This window comes from Ahaetulla prasina, chromosome 3, assembly GCF_028640845.1.
Source record: "Ahaetulla prasina isolate Xishuangbanna chromosome 3, ASM2864084v1, whole genome shotgun sequence".
NCBI lineage: Eukaryota > Metazoa > Chordata > Lepidosauria > Squamata > Colubridae > Ahaetulla > Ahaetulla prasina.
In genome coordinates, this window is record NC_080541.1 from 194,191,139 (window position 1) to 194,212,885 (window position 21,747).

Here is a 21,747-nt window from a genome sequence, read left to right on the forward strand (position 1 = left end):
TCCGCGGCACCCCCCTGGATAAGGTCATAGATTAGGGGGGCCTTATTGGCCACGGACTGTGCGTTGCACAACATCAGCCGAAGGCCCGGGCTCTGAGGGTCTTGACCATCCGGGGAACGGGAGAAGTCTGAGGGCTCGGGGCGCGCGATCACCTGCAAGCATTGAGCGCGCACCCCCTTAACACGATCCGAGCCCCCACTTCCGCCATATCTGCCCCTCCCCCATACCGTGCAAATAGGACCACCCTCGACCAGTGGAACACAAACTCCCCCCGTGACCCTCGGACCTATTAACTTACCGCCACGAGCATACGCAGGAACTGGACCCCCACCCGACGGGTGTCCCCCAACACCCGCCCTTTCCCTCCCACCCCTTAAAAATGCCCTATCTAAAAACCCCCAAAGGCTCTTCCTCTTCGCATGCCACCTCTGTGGGTCCCAAGACCTGTCATTGAGGCCGGCCCTTGGTAATAAAACGGGCCATTCCTGCGAGAATCAAATTCATAAACAAATAATTTCATCTTGAAATCCTTCCAGGATGATCAAATAACCTATTTTACACTTAAAAAAGCTATTTTATATTCAAAAGATAGTGTTTCAAACTTGACATTGGGGTTTTGGATTCAAGATGGATTGAATTTGAAATATTTTGCACACCCTTAATTAACAATCTTAAAGTATGCCTAGAAAACAATTAGCAACCAATGTACCTCTTTTAATATTGGCTTCATATGATCCTGGTATCTTGTACCAGTTAATAGCTGTAGGTTCCACATTTTACATCAACTGGGGATACATGACTTCTTTTTCAGGAAGTTCTACATGAGACACACTGTAACAGACAAGTTGTGATATAGCAAAGAAAACTGTTGACAAATCAAGAGCAGGCTGGAGCACAGAACAATAACTAGGATGTTCTCTTCTGAAATTTTTTGTTTTCCTAGTTTCTCTTGTTTTCTTCCCTTCTCCTTGCATAAGAGACGAGGCAGAAGCTAAAGTCCTTATAAAATACTTTTCAGTTTTAGACATGGGTTTCATCTGGCCTTATTGCTTCTGATTGCACATTGATTGATTGTTATCAAGGCAGGATTGGAAGGCTCGTACATAATGGAAAGTAATAATTTTCTTCTAACATTTTATAGAGCAGGATTGAAATTCTCAGAGTGAAGCACATTCCTTTCAATATGTTTTCAAGAAAACTGAGATAGGCTTTGTGGATTGGCAGGCAATTTTATTGTGGGAAACAAAGGTATTTTTGCTTGGATTGCGTGCTATCAAAAAGCCTATTTGGTGTTGTGACTTATTTATGATCTGTAGTGATCCCAGTATTGGCCTGCAGAGAAGTACAAAGCCTGGCTTTTAAACATAGCAAATGGAGAAGTTATCTGATCTCGTGCAAAGCAAATGTTCATGTTTTGTTCTTTGGACATTCTCGTCCACATCAGCAGAACAAATAGGTGCTGATCAATCTAATCTATTATTAAAAAATTAAAAAGTAAGATATGGGTTCTGGTAGCTATTCAAAAAACCTTTTATCAATATGGACCAGAAGGCAGCAGCTTGAAATGTAGAATTATTAAGATTATTTTTAGGGCAGCCTTTCCCTATCTGTTACCCAACAGATACATTGGATTCTATCTTGGCTGGGAATTATCCTGTCAGGCCTGGAAACCATACTAGACTTTAGGTTTCCAGACGCTGCCACATTTTTCCCCTGAGGGGAAGAAGGGGGGCTGAGGGGTATAGTAACATTCTTCAAGCGGTCAAGATCGGATGGTGTTCACATCTGCAGGAAGAGTGGCGAGAAGATATTCGAATGAACTGGGAGACCGTGGGACCATGTGACCATCAAAGGGGTCAGGGGGGTGGGACTCTTGGGGTTTGTATAACTGGGAAAAGAATCCGGAAGTTCAGTTTTGGAATTTCACTCATCGTGTGCCAGTTTCCTCATGCTAGTAAAGAACTCTGAAAAAACAATGGCTTCTGAGTTTTTTTATGCAGAAGAGGTTTTTCTGGAACCTTGACATGTTATAAGTTATAACACTTGAAGTTATAGTGTAATACACCTGGTAGGTTCTCAGGTTGGAAAGTTGCCTTAAAGCTTCCTGAAGGAAAGTAGAAAAGCAAGTCTGGTTTTAAAAAATGGTAATCACAGATATTGACTTGCCTTCCACATGCATATTTAAAGCAGAATGTATATATTACAAAATAGGGAACAGTGATACTTGGGTTTCCTGCGGTTAAAGAAGGGTAGATGTGTATTTGAAAAATTGATGCTTGCCTTTTGTAAATTTTATAATTCAGGCTGGCACTTTGGATTTTGGGGAGTTTCCTGACCATGTATGGTAGCTCCTTGCATATTTTAAATATATGAATTAGAACAATTTGAATATTGTTCTGAATTAAGATGGAGACATCATTATACTGGAAGTTAATATCTTAGGACAGTGGTGAAATCCACATTTTTTTACTACCGGTTCTGTGGGCATGGCTTGATGGGCATGGTGTGATTTGGTGGGTGTGGCTTGGTGGGCATGGCAGGGGAAGGATACTGCAAAATCTCCATCCCCTCTCCACTCCTGGGGGAAGAATATTGCAAAATCTCCATTCCCATCCCACTCCAGGGGAAGGAAACTGCAAAATCCCCATTCCCTCCCCTCTCTGGGGCCAGCCAGAGGTGGTATTTGCCGGTTCTCTGAACTACTCAAAATTTCTGCTACCAGTTCTCCAGAACCTGTTAGAACCTGCTGGATTTCATCCCTGTCTTAGGATGTCAATACAGATAGACAGTTACTCAATGAGAGAGACAAGCTTCTGGTAATAACACATTAAGTGAGTACACTAAAAGACCTTAAGATGAAATATAAGGAAGTGGAAGTGATATTTGATAAGACAATTTTGATGGTAGAGGTTGATTAGGGTTAAGATTAGAGGTAAATGTTTTTAGGAATAATTTTGTCACCAATGTTTCTGTCAAGGATTGTCTTCCATTTGGCTTCAAATCATTTATTTTCAGAAGTCAGTTTATAGTTTGGTTGGTAGTTTCAATATAGTCAAGGCAGGGTGGTGGTCACCTTAGAGTCTACAGGCACAGGGAACTCTGGATGGGCCTTCAATCTTAAATAAGAAATGTCCTTATCATGGTCTATTGCAGATTGGTGTGATTTGTACTTATAGAGAAACCAAAAACATTTGCCTTGCAATGTGATGAGTGTGATAGTTACTGTCTAGGGTGACAGCTAATGGTAGCAAAACGATACAGAAAAATGACATCTTTACCACCACCTAATGGTCTTCTGGATTCTTGCATCCCAGATCGTGTAGGTCAGAGGTCTCCAACCTTGGCATCATTAAGCCTGGGGGGGGGGGGCTTCAACTCCCAGAATTCCCCAGCCAGTTTTTGGGAGTTGAAGTCCCCCAGGCCTAAGGTTGCTACGGTTGGAGACCCCTGTTGTAGGTTTCACAGGGGTCGGCAACCTTAAACACTCAAAGAGCCATTTGGACCACAGAAAAGAAAACACTGGGAGCCACAAAACTCTTCCAGTGCCTGACTATTTCCTGAGCGGCCATGAAACTAGCATATATAGTTGAATTAAAGAGTCTGTTTTCTTCTGAAACCTTTCTTTTCTTGGATTTATCCATGGTTGGCCTATCGGGGGTTGAAAACCTTAATAAATTGCGTATCAGTGGGTGTCGCACATTGGCAGTTGTGACACACATTTTGAGCGACAGGGAGCCGTAGTAGAGGGATGAAAGAGCCACATGCAGCTCCAGAGCCATGGGTTGCTGACCTCTGCCCTAGCAGACCTCTCCCCACCAAAAAGAGACAGTTGCAGCTGTTGCCATTCCTCCCCAAGGCATTTGTATGTGGAAGCACAGGCACCCAGACAGGTCTGCATCCTCTTTAATGGATGTAACAGAGTTCTGTAACAGAGTTATCTGTGCTTGGAACGCATTACTTGACTCTGTGGTCTCTTCTCATAATCCCAAAAGCTTTAACCAAAAACTATCTACTGTTGACCTCACCCCATTCCTAAGAGGACTTTAAGGGGCGTGCATAAGAGCACAAACGTGCCTACCATTCCTGTCCTATTGTTTCTTTTTTCTTATGCTTATACTTCCGTATATTTCCTCATATATACGTTTATATACTATATAATTTTTTTGTGTGATGCTTATGTATATTGTTATGACAAAATTAAATATAAATAAATAAATAGATGACAATTGTTGGGACTCCCCATTCCTTAATCCCATCTGAGAGTTTTGCTTTGGGGCCCAAGGAACTGTAGTTATGCTCCTGTGCTTCGTCTTAATGGAATTGAAGTGTTGAACTTGGCTAAAGCCTGTTGAACTTCAAACAACATTAAAAGTACCAAACTCAAGTTTTTGTCTAACTTTTATCTGCTTATTGTGGTTTTCCTCTCTATGTATAGAAACTCTGCTGCAACAATGGAGTATTCTGTAACCAGTAAAACTATACACAGACATACCATTGTTGTTCTTAACTGTAAATAATTGAAAATATGGCCAACTCTGGTTCCAACTGAATGAATGGAGTTGTAGTCCCTTTAGAAGGGTTTTTGTGCTAATCAATAACCATCTTGTATTAATCTTGCATTAATTGTGCTAATAAAAATGACTAAAAAGGCAGAATCAGCAAGAAAATATTATATCATTCAGATGTGTGATTCTACCCACAAGTCTCTCCAGCAGTAAAATAAACCCCTTTGTAAAAAATTAAATCCTTTCTTTTCTCTGCAGCCTCTTCATGTTTCCCAGAGTTTCTGTAGAGATCATTTGGAAGGGTGATTGGAACAAAAATGAGAAGAAATCTATGCACTTAAAACTGCTGTGAATCAGAGTTGGATAAAGAATGTTCCTGTGGCTTGAGCTCATTTGCTTATATGCATTTACTGGAATGATTGCATTATGTGTAGTGCTGCAAAATGCTTTCATGTTTCTCAAGTATTCTTACATTTGTAATATTATATAAGCAATAGCAAGTCAAGAAACGGCAGCCGATAACAAAATATGAACGTAATGGAAAGACATGATGAAATAACAAAAAAGAAAAAACGTGGGACACAAAGTTAACATGGGACTTAACATGTCACAAAATATAATGTAATAGGCATCATTGAAATTTGGTGGGATGGTGGCATCTTGATTCTAGAAGGCTACATCTTAATCAGATGGAATAGAATTCAACAGAAAGGGAATAGTTTGCATGGTACATAAAGTATATACTGTACCTGCACAAGAAATTTACAACCTGGAGCATGTAGATACTGTTGGGACTGGGTAAAAATCACAGTGTTGTCGTGGAAGTTTATTGCAGACTTCAGATGGGGAACAATTATGGATATGGACCTTCTGTGTAAGATGACTAACTTCTGAAGATGTAGTTCTGAAGGTAATATCATTATGAGATCTGAAATATCCTAATATCTACTAGAGATCAAATGCTACTAAAAGTCAGGCATCCAATAAATTCCTGTTGTTTCTTACTGACAATTTCATTTGTCAGAAGGTAGAAAAAGTAACATGAGGGGAATATGTAGTCTCTGATAAATTCGAAAGGAAGATAGATCAGCTCCAATGGCATAAAATCTTGAAGAAGAAAAGTGTCCAGAAAGTGTCAGTGACTACTTCAGCTTCAATTACAACAATACACGAGCACACAATAGATACAAACTTAAAGTGAACTGCTCCAAACTCAACTGCAGAAAATATGACTTCAGTAACAGAGTTGTTAATGCCTGGAATGCACTACCAGACTCCATGGTCTCATCCCAAAATCCCCAAAACTTTAACCTAAGACTGTCTACTGTTGACCTCACCCAATTCCTAAGAGGTCTGTAAGGGCCATGCTTAAGAGCACCAGTGTGCCTACCATCCCTGTCCTAATGTTCCCTTTAATTGTATTCATTTTATGTATTCAATTCATACTTATATATATTATTTAATATGTACTCGACAAAATAAATAAAATAAAAATAAAATAAAAAGTACAATTGCAAATAATAGCTATTTGGAGGAAAAATTAGAGAAGGACTACAGTAAGGTATATACACACAGAACATTCTTAAAATTATTGGAAAGTAAAAGGGATATATACTGCAGTCAAGGGAGGATATACTGTAGTCGTCACAAACTCTAGATCAGGGGTCTCCAACCTTGGCAACTTTAAGACTTGTGGACTTCAACTCCCAGAGTTGAAGTCCACAAGTCTTAAAGTTGTCAAGGTTGGAGACCCCTGCTCTAGATGCTATGCCAGAAAGGTTAAAGCTCAGAATGAACTGAGGCTTATGAGAAATGCCCAGAACATAAAAAAGGCTTATTAAAATAAATCAGACAAAAAAGACATGTACACGCCTGTTGCAAGGAGTTGAACCTTAGTAAAGGTTGAGAAGAATCTTAACTTATATTTTGTCTCTTCTCTCAGAAGAGAAACAGGACCTTAGCTGGCCATTGTTGTGAAGTTGGTGAAAGGAAGGAGCTGCAACTCTAGACAAAAAAGACCCTTAACTGAATGAGTTAAAAGACTCACATGTACATGAATTAAGATTCAGATGAATTCAGTGTGAATTAATTACAATTAAAATTACAAAGAATTACAACATTCTTGATTCCTTTAACTGTTCCTCACAGAATCTGTTTTTCAATCCCATCACTATTTTGATAGCGTTCCTCTGAATTCTCTCCAGTTGATAATGTCTGTTTTAGCCTATTCTTTCAAAACCAGAAGGAATTGACAACTATACTGGGCAAGGCCTTCATGCAGATAATTAAACAACATGTTTCTAAGGACATAGATAAAAAGGCTATAATTAACAAGAGCCAGCATGAACTGGTCACAAAGAATTATGCCAGGCTAACTTTAAGAAGATTCTTACAGGAATAAGTGTCTTGACCTCCAGCATTTTTAAAGACACTCATGATATTCTCATTAATAATATTGTAAACTATGGGAAAATTAATAAAACTGTTAGATAGAATCACCTCACTATTCCCAAATTGATTCACATTGGCTTGGAGAATAATACTATTCCTGTGATGGTGAACCCATGGCACATGTGCCAGAGGTGGCACACCGAGCCCTCTCTGCTGGCACGCGCACTGTTGCCCCAGGGCAGATCTCCATGGCGTTTCTTTCATGAGCTTCTGTCTGTGCATGCGCACGCAGATGTGCGCAAATGTGCGCATTCATGTAGTTTGGTCACTTGGTCTCTAAAAGGTTCACCATCGTACTATTGGGTAGAATGCCATATAATCTGTTCTGAGTCCTGTTTCAATCTGGATAAAGTGGTTGAGGGCAGTGGTGAAATGTAAAATTTGTTACTACCGGTTCTGTGGGCGTGGCTTGGTGGGGGGGTAATGTTACTGGGTGGGTGTGGCCAACTTTTTTTTTTTACTTTTAAAAGCATTTTTTTCTACAACCTCTTCGGATGAAGAGGTTGTAAAAATTGCTTTTAAAAGGCTCCTCTGATGATCCCAGCTGAGTTGCCTGATCATCAAAGGCTTTTCTTTTCTTTTAAAAGCATTTTTGTTACCTTTAAAAGAAAAAAAAGCCTCTGACGATCAGGCAACTCAGCTGGGATCATCAGAGGAGCCTTTTAAAAGCATTTTTTCTACAACGTCTTCAGCTGAAGAGGTTGTAGAAAAAATGCTTTTAAAAGCCTCTGACAATCCTAGCTGATTGTCTCATAGCTAGCTGTGATCATCAGAGGCTTTTTTTTACTTTTAAAAGCATTTTTTCAGCCAAAGAAAAAATGCTTTTAAAAGTTAAAAAAAAACAACCTCTGATGATCGCACGGCTCAGCTGGGCATGGGAGGGGGCAGGGATTTTTGTTACCGGTTCTCCAAACCACCCGCTGCCATCGCTACTGGATCGAGCGATCCGGTCCGAACCGGGAGCATTTCACCCCTGGTTGAGAGGTAATTATTACACAAATATGATAGATAACACAAAAGTGGGAGAACTTTCTGTTTATTTATTTACTAATTTAATTATTTACAGTACTGGCTGCCCACCTTACATAAATGTCCCGTGTAGTTACAATTAAAACAGAATAAAAACAGTAAAAGACAACCAGAGTTAAAAACAACAAAACTAACAAAAATACACTGCTTCTGTGTAATTTCATTTTAAGTTGTCTTTAGAAACAATAGCAACCCCCTGTATCTGAAAACTTCTAAATAAGAATCTGATAACATAGTCTCATATCAAAAGTATTGGAGATATAATCTATGAAAGAACCACCATGGGAGGAGGGTTGTAGATTGTATGGGGGAAAATCCTATTTATTTATTTTTTTGACAGAACTGAAGTGCAGTGGATAGCACATCATAATCATGCTTTATGGTAGTTCTTAGATGAATGAACTGCAAAAATGATAGCCACAGACTGAGATGATGTAATTTTCAGGCTGCCATGGTTGTATAAGCTGAATAAGTCTATCATAATGTGTTTGGAGGGTGAAATGTTCACATATGGGCTGCTATAAATATTTGCCAGCCTTTATGTGCACAATTGATATGCTCTGTAAAGAATTATTTTGCTGAAGGATTCTGTGGTTCAGGGCTGGTACATTTGTATCTTAAATAGAGTAGTGCATTTTCTTCCAAATACACCAAACAGGAAGAGAGAACAAATGATGCAAAAATACAAGACTATTCAAGTTTTATTATACAGAAATCCACCCAGAGACCAAATTTACTGATTTATAGTCAGGCTAAAATATCTCTAGCTAATCACAGTTTACTTCACTTCACCATACAGTAGATGAAATTTTGTACTATGCAATAAAATAGCAAAAGTGGTATTTTCCACATGCTTTCACATGTAACCTGTAGCTCTACTTTTGTGTATATGACAATAGACATCTTGTTCTTAATCTGTCCCCTTCTGTTTTTTGCACAAGTTCTAGAAGATAATTAATAACAAAAATTGTGCATTATATGTAGATGTTCATATAACTATAAGCTACAGCACACAAACTGCAGTATCCTCTGCCTATTTCCAGAAAAAGCTATTTCTAAAGACTGAATATAGGTTAAAAAGAAGACAATTTTAAATGGGATGCTTATTGCTGTCACAGAATGAAATGTGAAGTCATTGCTGGATGATATAATTAGTAATGGGCATTAGCGAGATTCCAGCTCTTCATATATTCATAACTCTTCATACAAAGAAGAGGGAGTCAAGCTATTCCCCAAAGCACCTGAGGGTAGGACAAGAAGCAATGGGTGGAAACTAAGCAAGGAGAAAAGCAACTTAGAACTATGGAGAAATTTCCTGACAGTTAGGACAATTAATCAATGGAACAACTTGCCTCCAAAATTGTAAATGCTCCAACACTGGAAGTTATAAAGGAAAGATTTCTCTGAAGTGGTGTAGGGTTTCCTGCCTAAGCAGAGGGTTGGACTAGAAGACAGAGGTCCCTTCCAATTCTGTTATTCTATATATCAGCCTCTGGCCTGTGTACTGTCAATAACAGATGGTACTTTGCCATGTTTCTGGAAATTTTGGGGGAACTGACTTGTCCTGATGTTTCTTTGGCTACCCAGACTAATTACATGCCTTTGCTTTCCTTTGAAACCCCCCCCCAAACAACACCCACCCCAAGGAAAAAGCTCAGATAAGAGACGTTTAGCTTTCTTTATTGAAGGCACAGATTCAAGAAAGTCCTCTACTATTTTTCCCATTTAACTCCATTGTCTTTTTTCCTGGCAGGTAGGTACGCGTAGAAAGAACTCAATGGGCTATAGCTATGAATTACAATAGACTAGAGTCATTCCTTGATATGAATGGGATTTCGGAGGCTGATCTTTTACTGCAAGCAAGATTGTTTTTATGATAAAATCAGAGGGGACTGACTAATATAAAAAGTGTCAGTTTTTTTGTGAATACCATGTTACAGACACTGTTTATAAGCATGACCAAAGATGGACAGATGTTTTCATATTTATAGGGAAGATACTTGAGTTAATGTTTATTATATATTTAACATTCATATTTATTTGCTTTCTAAATTTTTTAATGCATATGCATGCACACATTTTGATTCCTATCACACACAAGGTATTCTAGAGGTCTCCAACCCCTGGGCCACAGATGGGTACCAGTCCGTGGCCTGTTAGGAACTTGGCCGCAGGAGGTGAGTGGCAGGTGAGCAAGTGAAACTAACACCTGCCCCCCTCCAGTCCATAGAAAAATTCTATGAAACCAGCCCCTGGTACCATTGAGGTTTACCATTCATAAGATAAAAAGTAAGAAAGTGAGAGAAGAGCAATGTTTAACTGTAGCACTTCTTTTACACACATACATGTTGAATGAAGTATCTCACCGATCTGTTTTAAAATTGTGCTATTCCCATCATTTAGCATGAACAAGCACCACCATAAAGTTCTGGAGAATATAAAGCCAACTTTTTCAGACACAGTTTTGGATTTCTTAAACAAATTAACGACTTTCCATCCAAGCAATCCTATTCAGCTAGTTGTTGTTTTGCGCCTTCTGCTTTATTTTCCAGAACCTATATTCCCAAAGTACTCAGTTTTCTAAACAGATTTTCAGTAATTCAGATCAACAGGAATGGTCTTCTTTTAGAAAGGGTGGTGTTATGTATTAACAGTTGTGCCTTTAAATATTTGAGCGGGAAATCAGCACGTTGCTGATTGGACGAAGCCTCCAGCAGAACTGTATAAAAGGAGAGGTTTTTCCCCCAGCCTGTTGCTGGGTTCACCCTATATTAAAGAGCTGTTGTCACTACCCTGGTCTCCAGCCTCGTTACTTCCCGAACTTAACATTGGCGACGAGGATGGGATTTCGAGGCTAAGGGGAACCAGAACCGAGCTGAAGCACGCTAGTTCCGAACCCAGCAAACTCAGGGCAGAAACGCGGAAATGGCAAACACGCCGCCCGCACCGTACAACCCGGGCAAGGAGAAATGGGGAACATATATGACCCGTTTCGAAAGCTTTCTAGAAGCCAACGAGCTACAGGGATCTGATAACCGCAAACGGGCTTACTTCCTAAGCCATTGCGGGCGGAGGTGTCGAGATTGCGGAAGCCCTGGCAGAGCCAACGCCGATACAATCGGTATCGTGGCCGACTCTGCAAACTTTGCTGAAGAACCATTTAGCACCGGCGCCGTCCAAATCGTGCAGCGGTTTGAATTCGGAGAACGTAGACAGATGGGCGAGTCCATCGGAGACTACATGGCGCTTTAAGAAGGCGTCAAGGACTGCGGATACCGAGACTTAGGCGAGGTGCTACTCGAGCAACTCATCCGAGGGTCAAGGACATCCGCCTCTGGCGGCGACTGCTAGCCAGGAGCAACCTGACTCTAGCCACCGCTCTGGGCGAAGCCAGAGCACACGAAATGTCTACTAAAGCAGCAGAGACCCTGCAAAAGCCTCTTCAATCCAAGGCGGCGCAAAGCCAGCCAGTACACCAGGAGGAGATTCAGTCCGAATCCGAAGGTGAGGCGAGGATGAGGAAGGGTCTGCGGACCGAGAAACGCGACACTGAGGACCGTGGCGAGTGCGGTAGCTGCGGAGGCAGCATCAGCGCCATCGCTGCAGGTTTAAAGATGCAACATGCGGTGTGGGAAGAAAGGACACTTAGCTCAGGTTTGCAGGCGGCCCAACCTTCCGCCGAAAATTCAAATCGGCCAATCAAGCGCGGAACCGGAAAGGCGGCCCCGATTGGTTCAAACAAGAAAGGCGCGAAGTCTAACCAAACGACTGTCATTATAGGCCGCGCCTCAACCAAAGTGGAAAAGAAAATTTTCACAAAGCCCAAGATCGAGGGAGTACGGTGCAGGCTTGAAGTAGATACGGGATCAGCGATCACCATCATGTCCTGGGACACTCTGGCAAAGTCGCTGCCGTCCGTCGCGAAGCGCCATCTGCAAGCACAGCGGCTACGAGTACACGACTACCAGGGGAATCGCATCCCTGTTCGAGGGACCACCTCCGTCCGAGTCGAGTACGGCCCTCACAAAAAGACCCTGCCCATCACGATCGTCGAAGGAACTCTGCCCAGTCTGTTGGGACTAGACTGGTTTCGTGCCCTGGGCATGGGAGTGACTGGCATCTACAGAAGTGACTGCAATTTGAAAGACATTCTCTTTAACGAGTTCGAAGATGTCTTCAAGGACTGCCTGGGCAAGTACAAGGGGACCCCTATTTCCTTCAACTTAGACCCCCAGGTAGCCCCCATTAGGCTTAAGGCGAGGAGAGTCCCTTTTGCCCTAAAACCAAAAATCGATAAGGAGCTGGACAAGCTCATAAATCAGGGGATTTTGGTGCCAGTCGATCACGCAAAGTGGGAGACGCCAATCGTCACCCCCATTAAACCGGACGGGTCAATTAGAATTTGCGCTGACTACAAGGCGACGCTTAACAAGGCCTTACAGAAAAGCGCGTACCCAGTTCCCGTAGTGCAACACTTATTGCACTCTTTGGGGCAAGGGCAAGTCTTTGCAAAGTTAGACTTGGCCCAAGCCTACCAACAACTGCCAGTAGACGCCCGCTGGCGAAGCCCAAACGATTGTGACGCACAGGGGGGCATTCAAGTGCACCCGATTGCAATTTGGGGTTAGCGTGGCACCAGGGCTGTTCCAAAACCTGATGGAACGACTACTGCAAGGGCTCCCAGGGGTAGTTCCCTACTTCGATGATGTCCTAATTTCAGGGGAAAACATGGAGGAATTGGGGGAGCGTTTAAGAAAGGTCTTGAGCATTTTCCGGACAGCCGGATTAAAAGTCAAGACAAATAAATGTCAGATAGGGGTCGAATCGGTCGATTTCTTGGGCTACCGGATAGACAAGAAAGGAATTCACCCTACTGAGAGCAAGGTTAAGGCAATTAGGAAGGCTCCAGCGCCCAAAAACAAAGCAGAGCTGCAGGCATTCCTGGGATTGGTTAATTTTTACGCGGTCTTTTTAAAGAACAAAGCAACCGTTGCGGAACCGCTGCATAGGCTCTTAGGGAAAAATACTGTTTGGTCTTGGGGAAAGTCAGAAAATAGGGCTTTTGAAGCAGTCAAGAACCTGCTCTCAAGTGATAGCCTGCTCATCCAATATCACGACTCACTACCCCTAGTGCTGGTTTGCGATGCGTCACCTTATGGGGTGGGGGCTGTACTCAGCCATAGACTTCCAAACGGCACAGAAGCCCCTATAGCGTTCTACTCTAGAACGATGTCATCCCCAGAGAGGAACTACAGCCAATTAGACAAAGAAGCATTAGCCATTGTATCAGGGGTCAAAAAATTCCATGAGTATGTCTTTGGGCGGAATTTTGAAATTGTGACTGACCACAGACCGTTATTGGGACTACTGGCTGGCGACCGGCCAACCCCTGTGGCACTGTCGCCACGTTTGACTCGATGGACTATATTTTTAGCCGCTTACTCATACAAGCTGCAGCATCGACCGGGAAAAGAAGTGGGGCATGCAGACGCTTTGAGCCGATGCCCACTGCCGGGGGCGACCGAAGATCCCACTCCGGGGACACCCATCCTCCTTATTGACTCGTTGGACTCTGGCCCAGTCACATCAAAGGAAGTGGCTCGAGCATCATACCGACATTGTGTTAAGGACTGTACTCGGTTGGGTACAGAGAGGGTGGCCCGCTGCGCCGGGCGAACGGTTCAAAGAATTTGTTAAGAAACGTGATGAGCTCTCGGCTCAAGGGGGGTGCCTGTTATGGGGTGATCGTGTAATAATTCCTGTTAAGTTAAGGGGCAAGGTATTGGACCTCCTCCACGAGGGTCACCCAGGCATCGTGAGGATGAAGGGTTAGCTAGAAGCTATGTATGGTGGCCACTCATGGACGCAGAGATTGCTGAGAGGGTAGGGAAATGCCAAGCTTGCCAAGAGTCCAGACCGCTACCCCAACAGCCCCAGTCAGAGAATGGGAAAAGCCCCAAGGGCCTTGGTCAAGAATCCACATTGACTTTGCTGGCCCTTTCACGGCCAAAGCGTTCCTAGTGGTGGTGGACGATTTTCCAAATGGTTAGAGATCATACTTATGAAGTCCACCACAGCCGAAGCAGTAATCGCAACCCTGCGCCACCTATTCGCAACTCACGGGTTGCCGGACACTCTGGTGTCCGACAATGGGCCCCACCACGGCAGCCCAGTTTGAAGAGTACCTGGCAGAGGAAGGCATCCGACATGCCTCTCTGCACCTTTCCACCCTGCGCCGAATGGCCTTGCAGAGCGCTCCGTCCGGAGCGCTAAGGAGGCATTGTCCAGGCTCAAGCCAGGTGACTGGCATCTACAGAAGTGACTGCAATTTGAAAGACATTCTCTTTAACGAGTTCGAAGATGTCTTCAAGGACTGCCTGGGCAAGTACAAGGGGACCCCTATTTCCTTCAACTTAGACCCCCAGGTAGCCCCCATTAGGCTTAAGGCGAGGAGAGTCCCTTTTGCCCTAAAACCAAAAATCGATAAGGAGCTGGACAAGCTCATAAATCAGGGGATTTTGGTGCCAGTCGATCACGCAAAGTGGGAGACGCCAATCGTCACCCCCATTAAACCGGACGGGTCAATTAGAATTTGCGCTGACTACAAGGCGACGCTTAACAAGGCCTTACAGAAAAGCGCGTACCCGGTTCCCGTAGTGCAACACTTATTGCACTCTTTGGGGCAAGGGCAAGTCTTTGCAAAGTTAGACTTGGCCCAAGCCTACCAACAACTGCCAGTAGACGCCCGCACAGCCGAAGCCCAAACGACAGACGCACAGGGGGCATTCAAGTGCACCGATTGCAATTTGGGGTTAGTGTGGCACCAGGGCTGTTCCAAAACCTGATGGAGCGACTACTGCAAGGGCTCCCAGGGTAGTTCCCTACTTGATGATGTCCTAATTTCAGGGAAAACATGGAGGAATTGGGGAGGCGTTTAAGAAAGGTCTTGAGCATTTTCGGACAGCGGATTAAAAGTCAAGACAAATAAATGTCAGATAGGGGTCGAATCGGTCGATTTCTTGGGCTACGGATAGACAAGAAAGGAATTCACCCTACTGAGAGCAAGGTTAAGGCAATTAGGAAGGCTCCAGCGCCCAAAAACAAAGCAGAGCTGCAGGCATTCCTGGGATTGGTTAATTTTCGCGGTCTTTTAAAGAACAAAGCAACCGTTCTTGGAACGCTGCATAGGCTCTTAGGAAAAATACTGTTTGGTCTTGGGAAAGTCAGAAAATAGGGCTTTTGAAGCAGTAAAGAACCTGCTCTCAAGTGATAGCCTGCTCATCCAATATCACGACTCACTACCCCTAGTGCTGGTTTGCGATCGTCACCTTATGGGGTGGGGCTGTACTCAGCCATAGACTTCCAAACGCACAGAAGCCCCTATAGCGTTCTACTCTAGAACGATGTCATCCCCAGAGAGGAACTACAGCCAATTAGACAAAGAAGCATTAGCCATTGTATCAGGGGTTAAAAAATTCCATGAGTATGTCTTTGGGCGGAATTTTGAAATTGTGACTGACCACAGACCGTTATTGGGACTACTGGCTGGCGACCGCCAACACCTGTGGCACTGTCGCCACGTTTGACTCGATGGACTATATTTTTAGCCGCTTACTCATACAAGCTGCAGCATCGACCGGGAAAAGAAGTGGGGCATGCAGACGCTTTGAGCCGATGCCCACTGCCGGGGGCGACCGAAGATCCCACTCCGGGGACACCCATCCTCCTTATTGACTCGTTGGACTCTGGCCCAGTCACATCAAAGGAAGTGGCTCGGGCATCATACCGGGACATTGTGTTAAGGACTGTACTCGGTTGGGTACAGAGAGGGTGGCCGCTGCGCGCTTAACGGTTCAAAGAATTTGTTAAGAAACGTGATGAGCTCTCGGCTCAAGGGGGGTGCCTGTTATGGGGTGATCGTGTAATAATTCCTGTTAAGTTAAGGGGCAAGGTATTGGACCTCCTCCACGAGGGTCACCCAGGCATCGTGAGGATGAAGGGGTTAGCTAGGAGCTATGTATGGTGGCCACTCATGGACGCAGAGATTGCTGAGAGGGTAGGGAAATGCCAAGCTTGCCAAGAGTCCAGACCGCTACCTCCAACAGCCCCAGTCAGAGAATGGGAAAAGCCCCAAGGGCCTTGGTCAAGAATCCACATTGACTTTGCTGGCCCCTTTCACGGCCAAACGTTCCTAGTGGTGGTGGACGCATTTTCCAAATGGTTAGAGATCATACTTATGAAGTCCACCACAGCCGAAACAGTAATCGCAACCCTGCGCCACCTATTCGCAACTCACGGGTTGCCGGACACTCTGGTGTCCGACAATGGGCCCCAATTCACGGCAGCCCAGTTTGAAGAGTACCTGGCAGAGGAAGGCATCCGACATGGCCCCTCTGCACCCTTTCACCCTGCGCCGAATGGCCTTGCAGAGCGTTCCGTCCGGGCGCTAAGGAGGCATTGTCCAGGCTCAAGCCAGGTGACTGGCAAACAAAAATAGACTTTTTCCTAGCCGTCCAGCATAGAACCCCAAGCACAGCCACTGGGAAAAGCCCAGCCGAATTGCTAATGGGACGAAAACTCCGGTGCCCACTTGACCGTTTGAACCCCCATTACACACCCGAGGGTTACAAGGGGGAGATAGAAAAAACAAGGGAAATGAGCATAGGCGACCGGGTGTGGGCCCGAAACTATGGGGACGGCCCTAGTTGGCTCGCAGGACAAGTAACAAGAGTAACAGGGCCAAAATCGTATGTGGTAGAGCTACCAGACAACCGAATGTGGCGGCGCCACATAGACCAGTTAAGGAAACGAATAACTGACCAAACCGAACCAACAGAGACAGGAAATGACCAATACCACTTTGAATCCACAGCTGACAATGACCCGGGGGAGGCGCAAGACTTAGCTGAGGTCCCAGAGTTCCAGCGACGCCATCAGGTCCCCGAGGGAAACAGCAAGGAAAATCCCAAAATTAATCCAAAGCCGGATGGCCAAGAAAAAGAGTCGGCCAATAATCCAGAGCCCGATGGCCCAGAGAAAGAGCTGGGAGGAGAAAACAGCCCCTCCCACCAGCTCAAAACACCACCCAGAACTGAACCGCGAGGTCAGAAAGAACTAGGAGGCGCCCAGGTTATTTGCGTGACTACGAAAAATAACATGTAAATAAATATGTAAATAAGACCAAGTGTTTTCTGGGAGGAGGAGTGTTATGTATTAACAGTTGTGCCTTTAAATATTTGAGCGGAAATCAGCACGTTGCTGATTGGGAAACCTCAACAGAACTGTATAAAAGGAGAGGTTTTTCCCCCAGCCTGTTGCTGGGTTCACCCTATATTAAAGAGCTGTTGTCACTACCCTGGTCTCCAGCCTCGTTACTTCCCGAACTTAACAGGTGGCTGATGTTCAAATTCGGTTTGAACATCTCCATTCAAGGGGAACCTATCATCTCCCTTGAATTTATTTCAATCCAGGACCAGCAACACAATACTAATACATAAATGCATGAGATACAACTGCAAGTATATAGCTCGTTTAGAAATAACAAGCAAAGGCACAACATTCTCTTAATGGACTTTATAGGTTGGCACACGAAATCTAGGTATTTTGTAAATTGTATCAGTTTGAATACCCACCCCAAGAAAGAAACATAACTATTATCTATACACTATGAAGAGGTGATAAAAGAGGGAAAATTAACTCACTGTATAGCCTCTATAAAAGCACGTGGTCAATAAAAATATAACTATTTCAATGCTTCCAGAACATACAGGCCAATTTATTTTAAAAGGTACTCTGCCACTAGCTAGCAAAGCCAATACAATAAATGTGCCATGGGAAGCATTCTGATATTTGGGCTCAGCTAAGATGATAATCGGTTTTTCTTGGCTGGAATTCAGCCTTTGAGGATTCAAATTCTCTAGGCAATTATTTCTAATGTTCAGCAGCTCTTATTGTTAACAGAAGTATAATATGCCTTTCTGTAATTTTAAGATTATTATGTTTTGCATTCTGGATTGTGCATTCAGATTATGACCTTTCTATCCTGACACCTTTCCAAGCACTTTGTATCCTCTTGAAGTTGTCTCTTTTCAAAGTTTTATAATACCGAGTTCTTACAAGGAGTTCCTATTCCAAGCCTTAGTCAAAATTTCATCAGGATCATCACAATCATCAACAGCTGTGTTTGATCCTCCTGAGATGTATTAACTATATTTCATCCTTTTGCCTCTTGATGGTGCAATTCAGTAATTTTAGACTTATAATTCAAAGGGCGTTGTATTGCATCATACAATACTTCATTTGTTTCAAGATGATAAGCATCTGGATTTTTTTTTTTTGTGTGAATTATTCTCATTGGGTTTCTGGACTTCTGCACCCTAGTGCTGCCCTATTCTGACAAACTTTCTTGTTTCTCTAATAGTGGGATTGATTCACGTATACCATGAATTGTGGGAGGCTATCTCTTTCCATATCTAGGATAGGATCTTAAGATATACACTTCAAATGACTTGCCTCTGCTGCAATCAATGAAGTCAGCAGAAAAGTAGTTGCTGTGGGTGTGGTCCCACCCATCTGTTGGGGAAAATCTTTAGTAATGAGTTAGAGGATTAAGGGTGGAAGAAGATTAGGAAGTGCGCTGTGCTCAGGCAGATGTTTTGAGAACATTTAGTGTCCCTCATCATAGCTAGCTTAGCCACGTGACAAGATTTTGTTATGAACCAATGGGAATAGAATTTTCATAGAGCCTATCATTATTAAATAATCTATTGCTCCATATTACTGTAAACTTGAAACTCAGATACAAAATTCTTGTGGATAGAAAATAATTTAAAACACTGGTGCTGATGGGCTGTGGATACCAAATAACCAAAGAGCAAAAATGGATAAATAGTCACAATCTAGCAAGATGCTTTTCTTTAGTGTTTAATAAAAAATGCAGACTTTTAAAAAAAATTTCCAATCCTCACTCAGTTTGATGAAAGGGACTGTCATCTGTTCAAGTCATTCATTTTGATGAAAGGGATCATACTTTAGAACTACTTTAAAAAGGAGAATACAACCATAACATAATATGATATTCTTATACTTAAGTTTTTGCCTAGCCAAGGGGTATCCTTGATGTTCTGCTATCACTATGCTGTATTTTTTTTTTTTTTGCAGTCTGCAGTCTGCAGTCTTCCCTCCTAATTTCTATACTTCAATGAAATTCCAAGGAAAACATAATGAGAGAAGACCTCCCATTGGGCTCGTTCAGTGGCAATATTGCTATCACCACTAAAGTTTGCAACTGTCCTTGAGAAAAGAAACTAGACTTCCACTGACCTCCTTCTATGCTCCTTCAGTCTTTCTCCCAGAGGTGGGTTTCAGCAGGTTCTGACCAGTTCTGGAGAACCAGTAGCGGAAATTTTGAGTAGTTCGGAGAACCGGTAGTAAAAATTCTGACTGGCCCTGCCCCCATCTATTCTCTGCCTCCCAAGTCCCAGCTGATCGGGAGGAAATGGGGATTTTGCAGTAACCTTCCCCTGGATTGGGAAGGGAATGGAGATTTTACAGTATCCTTCCCCTGCCACGCCCACCAAGCCATGCCCACAGAATCGGTAGTAAAAAGTTTTGAAACCCACCACTGCTCTCTCCCAGTGCTAATTTTTTTCAACCCAGCTCAAAATACTGGACTTGAATCCAGCTAAGAGAAAAATAAGAGAAAGGAACGGAGGGGTTATTGCAAGGTGAGTGGAAAGTTAGGACTGCTACCACATAAAATAAATCTGCTATACAGTATTAAGCTTCAGTTCCCTGTCAGTGCTAACAGAGAGTTTCCGTGAAGCACTGTCAACACACCACAGTGCTTTGCAAAGAGCTCCCCCAGAGAAACAAGGGTATTCCTTTTTAGGAAGGGTGCCTGGTGATTAGAAGGATGATTCCCTTGCCTTTAGTTTTCCACAGCAGTTACATTACTTTCAAAAATTGCTGAGTTGAGATCTTCCTGTAGGATAAGCAACACAGTTCAGGTCTCCGTAAGAAGTGGCTACATGGCAGAACCCAAAGGGAGAGTTCAGCTTTTCTTGCCAAATTGCTTATGGTCCAGAATCAACTTTACCATCTTCTTCATTCAACAAGATTTAGATAATGCAATTTACAGTAATCTAATTGTAGTTATAAGGCAGAGTTAATATCTGAGATCACAGTTACAAAACAGTATCCTTGTAATTGTTATTTAGGATTGTTGGCCTAAGGCTAGTTGATTTATAACTATCACTATGTTCAGTGGCAATATTTCATTTTGTCTGGATAAAAGTTATATGAGTCACATCATCCATTGCACTGCAGTTTCTCTCCCTCCCTCCCTCCCTCCCTCTCATACACATATACACACCTTGGATACAAGACGAAAGAATACTTTTAAGCCAGGAGTCTCCAACCTTGGTCCCTTTAAGACTTGTGGACTTCAACTCTCAGAGTCCCTCAGCCAGCAAAGTTGAAGTCCACAAGTCTTAAAGGGACCAAAATTGGAGACCCCTGTTTTAAGCAATTCTGAATATGTTTTTGTGTGTGGCAGCATCTTTAATCCTATGATTTCCAGAACTGTTGGATGGCGAAGTTCAGAATTCCTGGCCAGTATGGCCAATGGGAATTCTAGAAATTGTACTTGCAACAGAGCTGGATGGCACTAAGTTGGGAAAGGTTGCATTGAAAAGCCATGACTTAATATATAAAAATAAGAGTGAATTCTTGAAGGATATTTTAGTTCTGGAAAATTAGTTTATTATTCTGTCTCAGTCTGTTCTGGGCTACATTTCCTACAAATTTCTATTAAGTTCTTTTCAAAATTCTCTTTCCAGGCTCATCAAACACTTCCCAAGCCATGCCAATTAAATTTCTTAGCTTTGTGTACTCCAAGTACAGTAAAAAGAAAAGAAAAGAAAACCTGACTTACTGTTGTTGCTGGGAAGTGTCTGGCTGCCACTGATGGTGCTGGCTGGGGGTGGCGAGAGGGACTGAACAGAAACTATGTCCTCTTCTTGGGAGCAACCTGCCTGGATAGCTCGGAGGTAGCTGTGGCTCCGGGAACGGAAGTAGCTGGGAAGAGGCAGGTCCAATACTTCCACAGCAGCTGATTCTGCTTCGCTGTAAGCTGATTCACACATACCTTCATATTGATCAATCAGCTCTTCTTCTGTTGCCTGCAAGGACACGGCTGGTCATTCTTCATCAAAAGTGTCACCGGTTCTCTATATTTCATAAGCTCTCTTTACTGTAAATAGGTTTATTATATTTATTTCATGTCAGCTTTTCATTGCCAAAGGGTGCCTTGCTTTTTATTATTTATTAATTTGGGGCAGCAGAAGGCCACAATGTGCAAGGCTATTGCATAATGATATATCTAAGGACAGCAATTCTGGGATCTGAGAGTCTTGTGCTGTTGAAAGAGATAGATACTTTCCCTCAATTTTCTACCTGTATTAAACCTATCTGAGGTTTAACACACCAATGTTCCTGTATTTTATTTTGTTTTCAGCTGAAAGGTCAGAGGGAAATAGCCTCTCAGTAGTTCAATGATTTGCTTCTGGATCTTACAGGGCTCCAGAATCTACAAAAAGAGATTTTGGGTTTTTTTTTTGATGCAAGGCAAGATTTCTTTGTTTTCCAGTAGGGGCTGAACAACGAAGCTACACATTTGACATAATTCTGGAATACAAGATGCTTGTTTTTGTATTATCATTAAGGCAGCAAAAATTTATAAATTTAAACATTCATACATACA

The 21,747-nt window shown here is 43.0% G+C and overlaps 1 protein-coding gene across 4 annotated transcripts in view; it reads right to left on the reverse strand.

Annotated features, from left to right (window-relative positions):
* The window catches only part of DLGAP4 (DLG associated protein 4), a 177,484-nt gene that overhangs the window by 73,519 nt on the left and 82,218 nt on the right, over positions 1–21,747 (reverse strand). For 3 of the 4 annotated variants that reach the window (XM_058178596.1, XM_058178595.1, XM_058178597.1), the window contains one exon: positions 20,929–21,166. In XM_058178596.1, the coding sequence (XP_058034579.1) occupies positions 20,929–21,166 (238 nt within the window). Of the gene's footprint in view, positions 1–20,919; positions 21,167–21,747 lie in introns of all 4 variants that reach the window. The other variant, XM_058178594.1, reaches the window with a different exon arrangement.